Source organism: Lygodium microphyllum, chromosome 7 (assembly GCF_053477565.2).
Source record: "Lygodium microphyllum isolate KBCC chromosome 7, Lygodium_microphyllum_v1.1.10, whole genome shotgun sequence".
NCBI classification, from domain to species: Eukaryota; Viridiplantae; Streptophyta; class Polypodiopsida; order Schizaeales; family Lygodiaceae; genus Lygodium; species Lygodium microphyllum.
In genome coordinates this window covers 50,279,208-50,298,901 of record NC_141141.1, presented here as the reverse complement: position 1 = coordinate 50,298,901, position 19,694 = coordinate 50,279,208, and the positions used below count along the sequence as shown (strand labels likewise).

Below are 19,694 nucleotides of genomic sequence, written 5' to 3'. Positions count from 1 at the left end.
AATAAGGACACCCAAGGGCCACATGCACATCAATATATGTACCGAAATTGGAGCAAGAAGTTGGTCATGAGAGTGAGGAGCTAAACTAGAGCAAAAAGTTAGTATAGAGATCGGAGATGAGGACACCAAGGGCCACACCGATGCACTTGCCAAAACTCGACCAAAAAGTGAGGGTAAGGGGATTGAATTGGAGCAGAAAGGTGGCGAGGAAACATGCGCACCAATGTGTCTAGACAAATTGGATAAAGGTGATGCTTGGCCCATTCGAGACGTCGAACGACTTTTCAATGATTAGAGCTATGGTTGCCGCAAGCTACCAACTTACCAATATTGTAGGCCAGAAACGAAAAAGAGAAACACTAATTAGACGTAAGGCCTTATGAGATTACCCAAGCAACAAGCTTAAAGGCAAAATAATTCAGATCTGATATAAAATCATCATCGCACATGAATTAGCTGCTTCAAACAAAAGGCACATATAGCATTGCTAATTAGGATCTAAACAATGATTGCTTACTACTTGTAATACATTATTTCCAAGCTCAAACTACATAAACGCGAAAGGCATCTCTATTCATCCTAAAGGCACGAGGAATAGAGTGCATTATTCCTAAAAGCTAATTAAGCCTTAAAGCTACAGGCAAAAGAAAGATCACATGCTCAAAAACTGTACCAAATAACACAAACGTGATTCAAAAGGATTCGTAGTATGTCAAGCCCCGGTAATCTTAAAGGCATAAAAAGGATCATAGAGATACAACATTTCTAACAGCTTGCTGGGCTAATGCAAGTGACTCCGCAAACTCTCTCACACTACCCTTTCTGCAAGTTACTTTTAACAACCATAATTCTACATAGAAAGCTATTATTTTTCAAGAAAAGACTGGCATGTCAAAATTTTCACTCATGACGCTAGTGCAAAGATCGAAGATTGATTAAGGACACCAAAGGGCCGCATGCACATCGGTGCACTTGCCAATACTGGAGCAAGAAGCTAGTCATAAGAGTGAGGTAACTGGACTGGAGCAAGAAGTTGATGCAAAGGCTGGAGATTAATGAGGACACTCAAGGGCCACATTGATGCTTGTCGAAATTGAAGGAAGAAACTGATAAGGGTGAAGGGGCTGAACTCGAGTAGAAAGCTAGTGAGCCTGCATACGCACCACATTAATTAGACGTAAGGCCTTATTAGATGACCAAAGCATCGAGCTTAAAGGCGAAATAATTAGGATCTAACACAGAAATCATCATCACATATGAATTAGTTGCTTCAAAACAAGACACCTATAGCAAAGCTAATTAGGATTTGAACTAGCACTGTTTACCGCTTGCAATATATTACTTCCAGCCTCAAATTACACAAATACAAAAGACAACTCTATAGTCATCTTGAAGGCATGAAAAGAGCCATAGAGGCACATTATTCCTAAAAGCTACGTAAGCCTTAAACTTGTATGCAAAAGAAGGATCACAGGCTCAGAAGCTACGTCAAATTAACCAAACTCAAATTACACAAACGTCAATCTTAGAGGTGGAGCATTCCTAAAAGCTGATTGGGCTAACAGAAGTGGCTCCGCAAACTCCCTTACACACTGCCTTTCTGCAAGTTACTCTCTCAACAACCATGATTCTACATAGAAAGCCATTATCTTTCAAGAGGAGGCTAGCATACCAGAAATTACGAGTGTATTCCTTCTCTCTTTGACACAAAGCAGCTGATCAACTTTATCGATTCTTTCTTTGAGGCCACAGGACTTTTAACCTTAACATTTTAGCCTTGGTGAACAAGGCTTTATAGTCGCCAGAGCTTCAAGGTGTCCATTGACGAAGGCATGGGCATAGGACGCAGAATATTGAAGCAAGATTTGGCCCAAAGATCCAAATGCCTGTATTAGATGCCGCGACAAACTGGCATAGTTAAGTTATGCCCAGTACATATTGGTAGGAGCCATTGCAGTTTTTGTTAACGGCCAGCCATACACACACACACACACACACACAAGTAATTTGGGGTGGAAGTAATTTTCTAAGATGGAGGATTCTTCTAGGTTATACAGCTAGTTGGAATTCAATATACTACATCCAGTGTCAGCCTCGCCTTCTTGGCACTGCCAAGACAACGAGAAACTCATGACAGACATACACAAAAGATTTTCACACCCACGCTGAACCAATTAAGAGACTGTAGACACATTCTATGAATTCCCAGAAAAATATGGAATGAGCCCTTCGAAACACCTTAAAATGTAGCAGTAACTGCTCTGCTATGGCTACAAAAGTACAAATGCAAACTAAACACTATTGAAATGAATGGAGAGATTGGATAAGAATCAATTCAGCTCTGTACAGACTGTTTACAAAATTTTGAAGACAAAGGAAACTTGGAAACAACTACAACAAGCTTCCTTTGCATGAAGATTTTCTTTAATATCCTAAAGAGCAAGCCTGTAATATCCCAAACCTTGGTTGGTTCTCTGTGCTTTCGAACTCCTAGCAGTTATTTTCAGACAAGCACACACATTGACATGCCTTAGGCTTGCAATCGTCTTTGCTGAGTTCCAGATCCTGCTTGCCCTCTTCTTTTCAAAATACTCTCCACTCGACTCAGGCGTGGATCACCCTCAGGAATCTCTCGCCTCTGAAAGATGTTAAGTGAGAAAATATTGTTAAGCTTTGAAGATATAAATGAAAGGAACATACCTCCCAAAAGAAAATGAAAAAGAACCTAACCTTCAGGCCCCTCCAATATGAATCTATAACTTTAAGAGGTAATGTAATATTGCGCTTCTCCATCAGATCAAATAAAAGGTTAGCCATTGAGAAATCCCCTCTCTGCAGAGCCACATCCAACAAAGAGACACAATAACACTTAGACATATCTCCTTCAGTTCAAGATAACCACTAAAAGCTAGTGCTGATAGTTTAAACAAAGCAGCTACCATTTCTTGAGATGCGAAGTCCAGAAGGTCCCCGTGCATTTTGTTAGTAAGAGGAAAATTTTTGCTTAGCATGTCTTGCTGAATCAAACAAGCAGCTAGCTTAGAAGATTATAGGCTTAGAATATGGATATAACTTGTGACTGAAACACAAAATGAAAGACTGAATATACTACCGACCAAAATCTGTTTTGCTGTGTCCATTCCTTCTTGAGTATATCCCTTCATTGCTTCCACAATGCAGACCTTCAAAACAGAATCACAGATATCAAGCAGCATAACAACTGTAGCCACAATTTGAACTGGAGACATTTCCATTTCAGCTTCAAATACCTTAAGCAACCAACTTAAAAGCTGGTAGCTACAGATCCATGCAAAGGTGTAAGCACATGAGATCCCACACACATGCACACAAACACACATTCATCTCCTAGTCTCCTAGATCATTATTCCATTTACTCTTTCAATCGTGAATTCCAATATGCAGGTATCTGATCATGATAATGACAGAAAAGAAGGCATGTATAAAGAATATTAATAACTTTCCTGCTGCCTGAATTGAAGCCTTTCATGCAGGGGAAATCGACAAGAACCTTGCCTGAAGCTCTCAAACTCTTACCTTTTATCTGATGGTAGCAGGCCACATATCCATTGACTATTCCAAGCTTGGGACACTGCAATTGGGTCTTCTGTGACTATATGACATATCTGGAGAGTCTGGATCGTTGCTGAACAGGACTGGGACAGCTCAGACAGTAGGTAGCATGCTGGAAATGGTCAGTAGGATGTAGGTGACTGCTGTAAACAGCAAAACGCAGCAGTAATGATGACTTGGCAACCTGGCAACAGCTAGACTGAAAACAGAGGCCGCAGATGTATGGACAGCAGAAAATGCAACAGTCAGGTGACTTTCGGAGAATGGATGATGGCTGGAATCGTGAGACCCCCTGCTCCAGGCAGTGACTTTTTTACATGGATATTGGGAGCTACCTCAGAATACATACCTACAACTAGCATTAGCTTCATCTAGACAGTTAGCAGCAGAGGGTGGCAGACATTGCTGGTATGCTCAGATGGCTACGTGGATGAGTTTGCACGGTTCGCAAATTGACAGATTACCCCCCTACAATTACAGCTTATGTTGCCCTGCACTCGAGCTTAGCTGGTTAGAGCTGAACTATGTGACCAAAGCAGACATGCTGTGACGAGATACAAAGAGGACATGGATTAGACCCCTTTCCCCACACGGCACAAGGATGACACACTATCAGTGCTACTTCCTTCAGCTCTCCGAGGATAGTTTTGTCACCCGACTGAGCTACATGGATACTCAGCTGCTACATGAGGTACATACAGCTATTGGGTGGATCCGTACCTCAATGCATCATTTAAGAAATGAGATATGCAAATGGGAAGGCATAGAGACAAAGGACTGCATGTGCCAACTTTGTGACAAAGGAGCATTACATCTATCGATGTACAGCTTCCCTCCCAAAATGCAGCGGCAGTGATCACTAGCAATGATGATGATGAAGCAAGTAATAGATGGAGTGAGCTATATGGATCCTTCTTGCTCACCAAAAGTCTAAGCCATCACTTTTCATTACCACATGACAATCTTAGCAAGGCTCAGTTTAGCACACATCATTAGAGACATGCTGAAAACTATTACCACAATCTCATGCTTGAGTCGTGAGCGCTTTTCTTTTTGGCTTTATCCATAGCAGTACATACCATATATCAGTTGATAGATAGATAGATAGATGAATAGGCATGTGCTCAGCAAAAGGGCAATATACCCTTCTCAGCAGTTAGCCGTGTTTCCCTATTATTCTTAACTAGGCTCACACATGATTACCCATAACTAGTCATGTTCGAATGTCGCATTCAAAAATAAATCATGAATTTCACTGTACATGTGCAAATGATAAGCAAAGTAGTAGTGTTTGTATGTTATGCTAGTTAAGAAGAAGTTATTAATTTCACTGCTTGGCATGTCTGTATATGAACATAACAATATTTTCCCACCCCAAAAGAAAGAAAAAAGACGACTATAGGAGCATGTCTATTCATCAAAACACCATGTCCATAGAATCACTAGCTAAAGAGACATTATTTGAATTTGTGGGGAAAAAAAAAGTAAACTGACACTTATGAGAACCTTTCAAAGGGTCACAGTAAGAGAAATCCTCACAGAGAACAATTCCGCTCGAGCCGGTCTCCCTGAGTTTAAATAGCCATTCAAAGCTCTCAAAGCAATACCATACTCCCGACACGCTAAATGGCACCTGCTCCAACATGCCAGATGCAAGGCATTGATCTTCAGTACAATGTGCCTTTTCTTACCAACACATCCTACACAAACTGAAGGATAAAACATCGAACGGAACAGCTTTTAGAACATTTACCCTATGCAGTATATACATCTTACTAACTCAATACATATGCTGCAGATAAGGAACAAGCATCATTCTAACAACTCCAACACAAGCATCATGCTGACTCTTTAACAGCTACACTAAATTGTATTTGTGTTAAGAGAACAAAGGGATGGATTTTATACTGATGATCATAATAAAAACTAGTCATACGAATTCTCTTAATAGTGGTCACAGCAACTAAGGTATGAAGCATTTCGCAGAACAAAGAAACTTGCAGGCATGGTCACCTTCAACTTCAGCTTGGTAATTGGTAACATAGAGTGATCTGGCATTAAGCACTTGGAATAAAGCAATGCAGCAGATGAAAGGCTAACAGCACTCAACTGCAAACAGAGACACAACAAAGTTGTTGAACTATACTGCTTTTGAGACAAAACCAGACTGACAGTAACTCCTCGTTTCACTACCTTCTAACCTGTCAATGGCATCACAAGCCCACAAACTCCACAGTAAAAAGAAGTGGAAAATGAGTATCTATGCTGTAATCCTACATGTAGTGGCAAGCAAACACAGAACATCATGTAATGTGAATCATGAATGCAACAGTTGCACCATAAATCTAGCTCTATGAAATACAACTGCACTCCAGTTGGACTTCTGCCCGAACGCAAGACATACACATTGTAGGGGATGTTGACTGTGACAAACAGTTACCTAGATGTCCTTTGTTACCTAACCTAATGCGACCTACATGTCCATTTTTACCTAACCTGATGCGATGCAGATCCCAGCTGTCAGATGGTTGATATGCATGTAGAGAGGTAGTCTCAAAATGCTAGTAGGTATACACGGGATTTCCTTCCACTAGGTACAATGTTTGAACTATCCACTATCCTGAAATGCACTATCCGCTCAAAGGATCAGGACATAGATATCTCCACACTTTAATGAACTACTTCTGGAATTTGAGGGGATAGCACCATGCAGAAGCAAATACTGAGGAAAGAACACTCCTAAATATATCAACTGTAGATAGCAAATCAGCAAAATGTTGTGTCCTTATGCACAACAATGACACTCAGTGTGCACAGTTAATTACTCTCTAGTCATGTTGTGTCCTTATGCACAAGAATAAGACTCTGTGCACAGTTAACTACTATCGTGACTTTACTCCAGAAGGATTAGTGTGCGTAGGTAATTACTCTCTAGTCATTGCTCTATTCCTGAAACAATTTAACAGATACCTGGTTGGGTACAGTCTAACAGCAGTGGTAAGAAAGGACCACAACCTCTTCATCAAGGATGTAACAAACTGCATTTTTATGTGGAGACCTTAATAGCTCTCCGTCTGCAAATGGTAATAACCATGGTGTGCCACATGTAATAGCAGCTGAAAGAATATCATGGACACATGCAATAAACAATAGTGCTGCAAGACTGCAGATAGCCACTTGTCCAGACAAAATAGGTGTACTGTTTTTTTTAAACATACAAACCATAAAGGAAGGCCACATCACTAATACCTATCAATAGTCAAATCGAAGAAACTATCTGCATGCAAAATGGGGAAGATTATTCATTGACTCTGTCTCACATTTTAGAACTTTTGGATGCGAATGTTATGCACATGTGCCAAAGGATAAGAGAAACAAGTTAAATCCAAAAAGCACAAAATATATCTTCTTGGGTTATAGTGATGAACAAAAGGCTTACAAATTGTATGACCAAGAGGCAAAGAAGATCATAGCGAGCCGTGATGTGGTGTTCAAGGGGCAGCCACATACAGTGGAGGAGGAGAATATAAATTCTTCCACTTTATCATCCAACGAAGAAGTAGTCCACTATGAACCTATCCCAAGAGCTATCCCTACTCTCAAGGAGGAGGAAGCATCGTCTTCGAATTATGAGGACAAAGTTCACCAACCTGTAATAACGCCACCGGAAAAGCAATTGCCACGATGGGTGAAATAGCTCTATCAACGGACTTTGACATGGCTATATTTCACACTAACCTGTTGAAAGGTTCTTTCAAGTCAATGACAATCATCTCAGTCACCACAATATGGTGTGCAATGTAATTGATGTGCTACATGCAGAAATCTATTAGATATAGATTTTCTTGGTATCACATCGTGAATTATAAGCAAGGAATAGAACTGATCATGGACAATGTATCTCCAGAAGAGAGTAGTTTTCATAAATCATGAAGTTCACAAGATGCATGTTAACTTTGCGGGACACCTAAAAGGCACTAACCATAAGCATTTCGATTTTCCACACAATACAATTTAGATGAGGCTTAAGACCACACTTTGACTTAGAAGCATTAGCAAATACCACTTAACAGAGCCAGTGCCTTGTTTGATGTGTGGTTTCAATTCAATAGTCTCTTGAGAAAAGTGAGAAACCTAAAAACTTGATATTTTAGCAGTGTGCTACTTCGGAAGGAGTGTTGATCTAGTTATACTTGTAGGTGGAGCAAGAAGACAATAGACATTCCAGTAGGTGGGTGGGATCCTTGACCTGGATTATATTGTCACCCAAGAAACAAACTGGAAAACCTGGGCACTTGAACTTGAGTACACGGTTCAGCTCCGACAAATGTAAAATTAAGCAATTTGAGAAGGAAAACCATACTACAGACAGCAAATAAATCGTATTACTAGATCAGTAATTAAAAACACAGTATTACAACATACCTGATAATTTGAGCCACACAAAACATATCTGCTTGATAACCTTCTTGCTTTAACATCTCCAAGACCGTTCTTAAAGCCTGTGTATTTACAAAGTTTATCACTTCTTGTACCCTTCTTGCACAAATTGATTTTATAAAAAAGTAAATAAGTCATCCTTTTAAGAAATTGAAAATCATGGTGCCATTGATTAAAACTGTGAACAGATAAATGCCAATATTCACAAGGTTCATAGTTCTAAGGAACAAGTATGCTTGAGAATGCAAAAATGCAAATGAGTTGACTGTGCATATATTGTCCCTACCAAAAGACCATCTTTTATGAATCATAGTTGCATGAAAGGTGTCTCGAATGTAGGGGACAGAGAAAATATTTGATGTTATGAAACCTGTTTTTGTTCACGGTCTTGCAAACAACGTTTTTTTACATAACTAAGCTGATATTTTGAGTTGTGTGTTTGACAGTTTTCCAAAAACATGTCAGGATTTGCTATTTAATGTCCTTACTTTTTCATTTGGATGTAAGTAAAATAGTATGACGACAGGCAGCTTCATTAATCATGATTGATTGATTAGTCATGATTGATGAATATGGAACTCTTATGACATGAACCCTACTCATGTTTCTTTTGACTCAGATTTTAAGACATGTTTCTTAATTCGTGTTCAAATGTGTTTAGAGTTTTCTAAGTCCTCGTCTAAAAGTTAAAGGCTATCTATGTCTTATTTACATATTGCTAGTTAATGTGTTTCTTATGATTAATACATTTATTATGTTGCATACGAAACATGTTTCTTGTCGTTTGTATAGTTTTATAAAGCCATTATCGTACATATAAAAACTCCCATTTTTGAAACTCATGCCTACATGGTTATCTTGCAAATGACTTGAGATAGAAATGAACACAGCCCAACGATCCCATTGGTGTAGAGCATATTTTCACAGTATGTATTCTAGAAGAAGCTAGAGCAAAGAAGCAACACGTAAAAAGTTGTTGTCCAGGCTCTGAAATCTGCTTAAAATCCGGACAACTTTCTATCAATCTCTATTTGCAGCTCAAAATCAGAAAGGGCAAGTATTCTTGTATTTCAAACATCACGAGCCCTAGCTTCAGCTATCAAAACTTGCTAGTCATCTTGAAGAATAATCAACGCATGCGAGTTGATAAATCTCTCTCTTTATTCTCAATTCCAATATGCAAACTTGGCATTGAGGGCTCTCCATTCTATTTGCCTTCCTTCATATCTATCAAGAAAGCAATGAATTCTTGAAGGTTATTCAAATGCCCACCTCCCACCTATGCTCCAAAGGCCACCAAGCGGTCTGGCCTTGTACATCAAACCACTATGAGATGGCCTAAGTTAATATGGCTACATGTCCAAGTAGGAAATGTCCAAGTAGGAAACAGTTAATGAACGTTAGCAGAGTATACAATTGATACAAATTGCATCAAATGACAAGGAATCTACAGCCCCTAGAGTACCATATGTCGTATGCATGGGCAATGTCCGTCAGCCAGTCCCACTACATTGACCCCAAGTCGCATCAAACAACTGTGTCTATGGACAACTTCTAAAACTATGTAAAGACATACTACGGCAAACACAAAGAAATGTAGAACATGCGACAACACAATGAACAGGATCTCCTAGATGCTCAACAAAAATGATGTATGAGAATATAAATGGCACAATGGGGACCTCAACTCCATGTTTCAAGGACTAGGGCAGAGATGTAGCGATGTCAAAGATGCCCAGAACATGTTGAAGCTCGGCCGAATGGAGCAGTTCAAGTGAGAGTGACGGCTGGAGAGAGTTAGAGAGGGAGAGAGAAGTACGATTAGATTTGAGTGTACCAACAATGTGTTGGTACACAAAGAATAAAATGTATTTATAGTTAGAGCACGTAAGGATGCATTCACATGTACAGCTAAATAATGTGCGTGTACTTTAAACGGAGGTCAAACGGGCCTTTATCCCAACAACCTCCCACTTAAAGGTCCGAAGTGAACCTCTAACCAACTCCCACTAGCCGTATGCAATGCTCATGCTAAGCTTTGCTTAGACTTTTAGTGAGAACATCTGCAAGATTGTCCTGTGTTTTGATCTTGGTCAATGTGATTAGACCATCTTCCAAAATCTGTCCGATAAAGTGATATCGCACATCTATATGCTTTGTGTGTGAATGATACATGGCATTCTTAGCTAGATACACAGCACTTTGGCTATCACATCCCAAAACTACAGTACCCATAGACAAGCCGAGATCCTGCGCAAGTCTGCTCAACCATATAGCTTCCTTAGAAGCTTCAGTGTAGCTGATATGTATTCAGCTTCTGTAGTACTCAATGCGACAATGTTTTGCAACCTAGAACACCAAGAAACAGCCCAACGAGCAACTGTGAAGACATACCCGCTAGTGGACCTACGAGTGTCCAAGTCACCTACCATGTCTGCATCACAACCCCCCTGCAAACTAGGTACACCCTACCCATAGCAAATACACTTTCTTTGTGTACCCTTTAGATATTGAAGAATACACTTGACAGCCTCCCAATGTGTTTTGCTAGGATTTGACATAAACCTGCTAACAACTCCCACTGCATGAGCAATGTCTGAACAAGTAGCAACCATAGCATACATAAGAGACCCACAAGCTAATGCATAAGGGACTCCCTTCATAGCATTTGCTTCTACGTCATCTTTTGGGCTGTTAGCTTACTAAGCTTAAGATAAGGAGATAAGGATATCCAAAAAGGCTTAGCTTTAGTCATGTTAAATCTATCCAATACCTTTTTAATGTACTTTTTTTAAGGATAGAACAACAATTTCTGCATTCTATCTCTATGAATCCTCATGCCCAAAATATACTCTACATTCCCCAGATCTTTCATGGAGAAGGCTGATTTCAGCTGATTTTTTAGAGCATCCAAACTAGTCTTTCTTTCCCAACTAGCAACATATCATCCACATACAAAACAAGCATGATGGGTCTGCCATTTGTATTTTTTTTCATGTACAAGCAATGATCTCCATGGCTGCGTGTAAACCGATGAGATAGTATAAAAGTGTCAAACTTTTTGTACCACTTCCGTGGTGCTTGCTTCAGCCCATACAGGCTGCGTTTTAGTTTACACACCCTCTATTCTTTTCCAGGAACTACAAAGCCCTCGGGCTGTTTCATGTAAATTTCCTCATCAACGTCACCATGCAAGAAGCTGTTTTTACGTCCATTTGGTACAGCTCTAAGTCCAATACAATAGTGAGAGCAAAAAGCACATGTGGAGTGGTCATCTTCACAATAGGTGAGAAGACCTCTTGGAAATCAATCCCTTCCTTTTGTGCATATCCTTTGGCAACCAGTCTTGCCTTGTACTTAGGTTTTCCATCAACTGTCTTTACTTTGTACACCCATTTGTTTGGAAAAGGCTTCCTTCCTTTTGGCAATGACACAAGATCCCAAGTATCATTTGCATATAGAGATTTAATCTCTTCCTGCATGGCTAGCTCCCACTTATTGTTGAATTCGCATGACTTGGCCTCTTTGTATGTAAAAGCTCACTCTCATCTGTAAGCATTACATAATGCAACGAGGGGTCAAACCTATATGGTTGCCTTCTTACGCATGTAGGCCTACGTACCCAATGATCAACATTTTCAAGAATTGGGTCTACATCTAGAGATATGTTATTTTCAACATTTATTGGTTACTATAAGTCATTTTCAGCATGCTATTCATGTTGCACAGCACCTTCATTTTCATTTACAGCACCTGTATTTTCATAATCAGCAAGTCTATCTTGTTGTCCATGATCTCCTTGTGCTCCTATTTGCTATCCATCATCATCTGGCTCAAAAATAATCGGTCGATCATCAATTTCAACTTGTGGTACAGCACCATGAGGCTCATTTTCTAAAGTAATAGGTGGCTGCAAACTCTGAAATTTGACATTTTTCATATCTTCATTTGAGGCTAAAGTACCTTTCAGCAATTTTGCCTCATTAAACACAACATTATGGCTGCGAATAATTTTCTAGGACCGAGATAACCACACTCTGTAGCCAAATTCAATCTCATCACCATAGCCCACAAAGATGCCTTTGGTGGATTTTGGGACAAGTTTGTTCCTTAGCTCATCTCGAACATGCACAAAAGCATCACAGCCAAATATACGTAAATGGTCATATGAGGCCAATTTGCCAAACCAAACCTCCTCAGGGATGCCATTATTTAAGGATATGTTTGGAGAGCGATTGCAAATGTGAACCACGGTTTTGAGTGCCTCTCCCCAAAGTTCATGAGAGAAATTAGCAGTGGACAGCATGCACTACACTCTTTCACATAAAGTCCTATCATATCTTTCAACCATCCCATTTGAAGAAGGACTGTAAGGAGCTGTAAGCTCCCTCTTAATACCATACAAGTCACAAAATGACTTAAATTCAGTAGATGTGAGCTCACCCCCATTATCAATTCTCAAGCATTTCAGCTTTCTACATGTCCGAGTGGTCACAAATGCATGAAAAGTTTTAAAAACAGCAAACACTCACTTTTCTTTTTCAGCAAGTATACCCAAATCTTTTTAGAATAGTCATCAATAAAGGAGACAAAATATGTAGCACCGCCCAACGATTTCACGGGCATACTACATACATCAGAATGTACTAAGTCCAAGACATTAGACTTATGAGAGACACCAAAGTAAAAGGAATTTTTTATTTGCGTTCCAAACTGACACTCATTACAAAAGTAAAGTTTAGAGCCTTTTTCATCAACCCTTTTTAGAGAGGTAAGGACATCAAGTCCTTTCTAGCTCATATGGTCTAATCTCTTATGCCATAACTCCAAGTGACTGCCAATTTCAGCAATTGCAAGAAAACTTGCCATTCAAAGCTTTATAGTGCAAACAATACAAAGTGCCCTTCTTGGTTCCTTTTGCAATCAGCATGGAACCCTTTTTCACTTTCCACAATCCACCACCAAACAGTGTAGTGTAACCATGTAAGTCAAGCTGACCAACAAATAGTAAACTCTTTTTAATGCCAAGCACATATCTGACATCTTTCAACACAAGCTCTTACCCATTGTCTGAAGACAAGTGTACATTGCCAATTCCATCAATGCTGCAAGCATGGTTATTTCCAAGATACACCTTTCCATAACTGTTTGCATTGAACATAGCAAAACACTCCAAGCAAGGAGTTACATGAAAAGAGGCACCAAAGTCTACAATCCAAGTCTGAGTGACGCCATCATCAATTGACAAAAGTGCATCAATCACATTAGCCTTCGTAATCTACATATCCTGCATGTGACATACAAGGGGCATCATAATCAACTGCACATAATACATCAGCCTCTATATCTGAAAGCTCTTCTATGACCACACTAGAGGCCACATTGGCCTTTTCCTTGCCTTTGGCTGCCTCAGATGCATCTATCTTATCCTCCTCCTTTTTGTCTCCCGCATTCTTCTTTCTCTTGTTCCTTCTTGTAATACCTGCAATCAGGTTTCTTATGGCCCTTCCGACCATAGTGATAGCAAGTAATGTCACTCTTTTCCTTTCCTTTGCTTTTGCTCCTGTTTCTCTGTCTTGCATTTGCATTTTTCTTTTCAACCCTATCTTTTACATTATAAGCTGAGTTGTTGCCTTCTCCACTAGACATACGTCTAATTTCTTCATTCAAGATTGAATCCCTCACCCCATCATACGAGAGATTGGGGTTATTGTTGAGAGAAACCACCAAGGTTTACCAAGAATCAGGTAGTGTCATGATCAAAAAGATCACCCTCAACTTATCATCAAAGTCCAAATTTGCATCCTTGAGCTGATTTAAAATGCCTGTAAATGCACTCAAGTACTCAGCTGCAAGCTTTGACTCATCCAGATGCATATTCACCAACTTACGAATTAAATGCACTTGATTAATAGGTGTGGTGATCTCATAGGTAGTTTTCAGCTTCTCCCATATTGCATAACCTATATCTAAACCCTTGATGTCTGTCAAGATGTCATCAGTGACACCCATCTTAATGTAAGCCAAAGCTCTTTTGTTGACTCTCACCCCCAATTTGCATCAGACATTACAGCAGGTTTATCTTCCTGCAAAGCATCCTCACAATCCTTTAGCAACAATGTGCCCTACATACGGTCTTTCCAAAGGTCAAAGCCATGATCATCAAACCGTTTGATTTCCATCAAACTCTTGATGTTTGAGCTGGAAGAAGTTGCAACAATTTTATCACAAACACTAGAGTAAATGCTCCTAAAATGCAAAAGCACAAGCTGAACCAGCAAACACACTGTTGTTTTTCCTCAACCAGAAACAGATCTTTTGTTGGGGATAAAGGCATCTCCGCCTAGCCACCCATGTATTACTACACTGACAGTACCCGCCATTGCACATTGCAAGTGGCAGGCAGCCGTCATAGTCACTTATTCTTTATTCTTTTAGTGACAGTTTGAATAAAGGAAGGCCCGTCCACACATTGTGGTTGTTGGAGTTCTCGTTTCTTGTCTCTCTCTTTCTGGCTCTTACTCTCCCGCCATAGCTCTCACGTGCAAGCTTCGGTCCTTCTCATCTTTCAATTGGTATCAGAGCACGTCCTTCGCGAGCGCTTCCCGACCTTCCCCGGCATCTACACGAGGTATGAGAGCTTGCTTCTCACTCAGTTCTTAACAATTCTTTGACATGAATAACAAGGTTTCATGAAGAGGCAGCCATAGCTTCCATCATTGAAATTTGTTCTCTTCACCTCTTGCTTGGACTTGTCTTAGGCTTGTCTAGGCCTATTGTAGACCTTCATTGGGCTCTTGCTTATCCCCTACACACCCTGATTTGGCCCTTCAAGTACAGCAGCATGCTCACGTTTTATTTGCACATGTTTGCAAAAATGGCTCAAAAATCACTCTTTTTGTCATATCTCGAGCATTCAGAACCTGATTTAGGCAAGGTAAAAGTCTAAGTTGGGTTTTTGACACGCTACGGACGCAATAGTGATGTCGGATTTGCCAAACTCCAATGAGAAAAAATTCTGCAACAGATTTCAGGCCTGAGACAGCATGTATTTGTATGTCTATGCCTTATGTGATGCTTCTACTGATGTCTATTGATATCGGATCACTTGTGAATGTTATGTCTCTTATGTGAGATGCATTTGGAGCTGATTTAGCTCAGCCATTGACTGTTTTGAACAATCCAAAATCTGGCCAAAACAGGGCAATGCTTATCTCTTAAATTCTATGCTTCCCAAGATTGATCACTTGATGAATATTAATGCCGGATGATATCTACATATATGGAGATGCTATGTTAATGGATTGCCATCATTTTGGTACTGATTTGAGACCTGAAATACTCAGCCTAGAGCAGTGAATGTCCGTTGTAAACAGTTGGGCGGAAGCTATTCTACTCATGTATGCTTATGCCTATGCTATTCAGGTTATGTCTTGAAGATGTACATTGATGTATTGACCATCAAGGATTGGAAAAGAGTTCGACATTGCTTCTTAATCATTTGTTGAGCTTGAGCTCCACTTTCCATAGCATTTGGATATTTATCTCGGAAGTATCTTGGCGCTTATCGGTCTATGCTTGACCGCTTTGGACATGCACTTATGCTCATGTCACCTACCTATGTCAGTTACATTGTTTGAGCTTGGATGCTATTGAAGCTTTACTTCGGCTTGACATTCGATTGTCTGGAGCATATTTTGGAGATTTATTGGCTTGCCGGAGTTTATTTTGAAATATAATTCATGTCTTTGGATGCTACATATAGATGTCACACCGCTTCCATGTCCGGGATGTCTCATTGATGCTTGATCTTGGGCACTTGTCACTGTTCTTGTACATGCTTTGTTTGAGCTTTGTTGCTTGATATTTACGGCCTTTGTGCCAGTGGGAGCGTCTTTGGATGCTTGACAGACATTGAGCAGGCAGTCTATGCTATTTGAGCTTTTGAGACTATTTGGGATTTCTTACCCTTTGGGATGATGCATGGTTTATATGTCTTGGTTCCTTCCAATGCTTATAAGCTGACTCTTTGACTTGGGTCCCTTTCCTTGTGAGTTGACACCTACTTGTGTTGAGTCTTCGCAATGGCAAGAAAATTTTTCTCTGTTAACTGGGGAGTGTGCCTACTCACTGGCAGATATTTTATGACATATTTGGGTGTTGGATTCATGCTTATCGACTGTCATATGCCTATGTTATGCCCGCATGATGCTGGTTATAATCTTGGCAGTATATGATTGACTTGGGATCCGCTTCTTGCATAGTTACCTCCTATTTGCTGAAATTTGTCATTTATTACAGCAAGCTGAAATCTACAGATTTTGAGCACTTCTCTGAGGATAATGCTTACTATTTGATGTTACCTTGGTTATATTTGGTGGACATGTGCTTCTCTTGGTAAAATCCACTCTTTCAACCAGTTTTAGCAGTGGTTTTAGTGCATTTTCTGCTGATTACAAGAACCTGCAATTTTGCCTTTTTGCATTGTTTTGGGACAGTATGACTGGTCGTCTGAAAGACACAGCTCTCTTTAACATTGCCAAGTTGGATGGTACCAACTATGGATATTGGAAGTCCCAAATATGGAAAGTTTTGGTGAAGAAATTGCAGGTTAAACCCTTGCAATTCAAGGGTGTCAAACCTAAGGATATGGATGATGATGTTTGGATGGAAGTTGCTGAGCTATGCAAGTCTACCATTATTTTGTTAATCTCAAAAGAGTCCATCATAATGTTGTTGAAGATGAGAATCAGAGTGCATGGGATTTATGGAAGAAGATTCAGGAGCTCTATGCGCAGCAGAGTCCTGTGTCACAGATGTACTGGCTGAAGCAGTTAATGGACCTTCGCATGGAGGAGGGGACCTCTCTTTCATCTCATTTTAGTGAGTTTCATGCTATCATGAAGAGTCTGTTGTCACAAGGTATTGAGTTCAAAGACAACTTGCACCCGTTGTTTCTGCTTGGCACCTTCCCTGAATCATGGGATGTCTTCCGTACTGCCATATGCACGAACAAGCTTGATGGGCTGAAAATCAAAGACGCTGAGAGTGCTTTATTGACTAAGGAAATCAATAGGAGAAACAATGATGCTTCCTGCTCTTCACATGCATTGACCGTTAGAGGTGGCGGATATGGAAGGTATGATAATGATCATAAGGGCAGGGACTCTCAGAAGTCCAAGTCTAAGTCACGTGGTTGCAGTAAGTCCCGTGGACGGAAAATTAATCTTACCTATCATTATTGTGGGAAAGCATGACATATTAGACTGCAGTGCCATAAAATACGCGATGATAAGCACAAGAAAAATGGAAAAGAAAAAGTGTAGAAAAAGTCTTCTGAGCACAGTATTGTACCTACAAAGTCCAATGTGAAGATAGAAGAGGTTAATGTCATGCACGCCACTAATTCAGATGATGATTACATACTTGCAGCTTCTTCATACGATGCCTTACAGACTTCTGAGATACATTCTATATATGCGCAATGCTGGCTCTTGGATTCGGGCGCGTTCTTTCATGTGACACCCTATCGAGATTGGTTTCATACCTATCATACCATGTCTGGTTCTAAGCGTCTTGGTGATGATAGGTCTCTAGACATTGTGGGCATTGGAGATGTTAGGTTGTAATTTCCTTCTAGGAGCTCTTTTGTTTTACATCATGTACGCCATGTACCTACGTTGACACGCAGCCTTATGTCAGCTGGACAACTTGATGATGCAGGATATTTTGTCTTTTGGAAACTTTGTATCGAAGATTACTCGTAGCGGGCTTGTACTTGCAAGAGGTGCCAAGTCTGACAACCTCTATCCCTTACTTGTATCTGGAGCTACATTGGATCATGTTTTGTCTGTGGGTTCTATTTCCCATGTATCCCTTTGGCATGCTCGTTTGGGACATATATCTCTTAAAGGAATGAAAATGCTCCGTGCTTTGCAATATCTTATGCCTTTTAACTCTTCGCATTTTGATTCTTGTGATCATTGTTTGTATGGCAGGTAGACTAGAAATACGCATAAAAAGTCTCGTAAGAAACACATGGGTGAGCCCTTGGCTCTTATGTACTCAGATATATGTGGGTCCATGCCCTCTCAATCACTTGGTGGGGCAAAGTACTTTGTTATTTTTATAGATGATTACTCACGTAAGGTTTGGGCTTATCCCATAAAGAGAAAATCCGATGTCTTAGACACATTTCAACGTTGGCTTGCATTGGCAAAAAACCACTCTGGGAAAAGGCTAAAATGCCTAAGATCAGATAATGGAGGTAAGTATGTATCATGTACTTTTGAGCAGTTTTGTGATGAGTGGGGTAATAAGCGTCAGTTGACCACCACTTACACCCCACCCCAGAATGGTATGGCTGAACGCATGAATAGAACCATTCAGGAAAGGGTCCGTATCATGCATAGCCAAGCTAGCTTACCGCAGTACTTTTGGGCTAAGGCAGTTACTATTGCAGTGCATCTCATTAACAGGTCGCCTTGCAGTGGCATTGACTTTCAAGTTGCAGAGGAGTTATGGGCAAGCAAGTCCCCCCTCTTATGATCATTTACGTGTCTTTGGATGTAAGGCATTCTGCCATGTGCCCAAGGACAAATGCAATAAGCTGGATTCTAAAAGTGTCAAATGCATTTTCATTGGCTATGGAGATGCAGGAGAGATGGGTTACCGTCTATGGGATCCGCAGGCGCAAAAAGTGATCCGCAGCCATGATGTCATCTTGCAGTGCATCTAATTAACAGGTCGCCTAGCAGTGGCATTGACTTTCACGTTGCAGAGGAGTTATGGGCAAGCAAGTCCCCCCTCTTATGATCATTTGTGTGTCTTTGGATATGAGGCATTCTGCCATGTGCCCAAGGACAAATGCAATAAACTGGATCCTAAAAGTGTCAAATGCATTTTCATTGGCTATGGAGATGCAGGAGAGATGGGTTACCGTCTATGGAATCCACAGGTGCAAAAAGTGATCCGCAGCCATGATATCATCTTTCATGATGACAAAATGCATATGCAACCTGAGAAAGTGGTTGAGGTACGCAGAGTTATCTTTCAAGAGGAGCCACCTGCTCTCGTTCAGCCCGCTTCACGGCCAGCTAGACAACGTGCAGCATCACCTAATGCTCATGCCCTAGATGTTAGACATGCTGATGTTAGACAGGATGTCGGTCAAACAGCAGAGCCTAGGTTGAGGCGTTCTACTAGAGATAGACGACCTCCTAACCGTTTTGCGCCCTTTATGGATTATATACTAGTTACAGATACAGGAGAGCCTCTTAATTATGATGAGGCTATACGCAGGGGTGATTGTCACTCATACGAGAGGACTATGCAGTCTGAGCTTGACTCATTACATAAGAATAAAACTTGGAATTTGGTTTCCTTGTCTCAATGTAAGAAGGCTTTGCTATGCAAGTGGGTGTACAAGCTGAAAAGTACCCCTGGACACCCCAAGCCGGCATACAAGGCTAGATTGATTGCTAAGGGTTTTAAGCAGAAGCATGGTGTTGACTTTGATAAAGTCTTTTCTCCTGTGGTTAAGATGACCACCCTACGCTTAGTCTTGGCCTTGGTTGCACAGCTTGACCTGAACTTGTACCAGATGGATGTCAAGATAGCTTTTTTACATGGAGACTTGCATGATGAGATTTACATGGAGCAGC

General features: G+C 40.5%; 1 protein-coding gene across 5 annotated transcripts in view; it reads right to left on the bottom strand.

Moving 5' to 3' along the window:
• Nucleotides 1-669: 669 nt before the first annotated feature.
• Nucleotides 670-19,694, bottom strand: part of LOC148033429 (pentatricopeptide repeat-containing protein At4g35850, mitochondrial-like) — a 103,431-nt gene continuing 84,406 nt past the window's right edge. Inside the window, exons 8-14 of one of the 5 annotated variants that reach the window (XR_015691308.1) lie at nucleotides 8,017-8,093; nucleotides 5,131-5,224; nucleotides 3,117-3,182; nucleotides 2,940-3,017; nucleotides 2,731-2,832; nucleotides 2,462-2,638; nucleotides 670-1,151 (exon numbers count right to left, since the gene is read on the bottom strand). Coding sequence is in view for 2 of the 5 variants with exons in the window: in XM_087681352.1 (XP_087537478.1) it covers nucleotides 2,531-2,638; nucleotides 2,731-2,832; nucleotides 2,940-3,017; nucleotides 3,117-3,182; nucleotides 5,131-5,224; nucleotides 8,017-8,093 (525 nt within the window). In the remaining 3 variants the exon portion in view is untranslated. Of the gene's footprint in view, nucleotides 1,152-1,790; nucleotides 2,109-2,167; nucleotides 2,639-2,730; nucleotides 2,833-2,939; nucleotides 3,018-3,116; nucleotides 3,183-5,130; nucleotides 5,225-8,016; nucleotides 8,094-19,694 lie in introns of those variants that run through there. The other 4 variants (XM_087681352.1, XR_015691310.1, XR_015691309.1 and 1 more) reach the window with 4 other exon arrangements.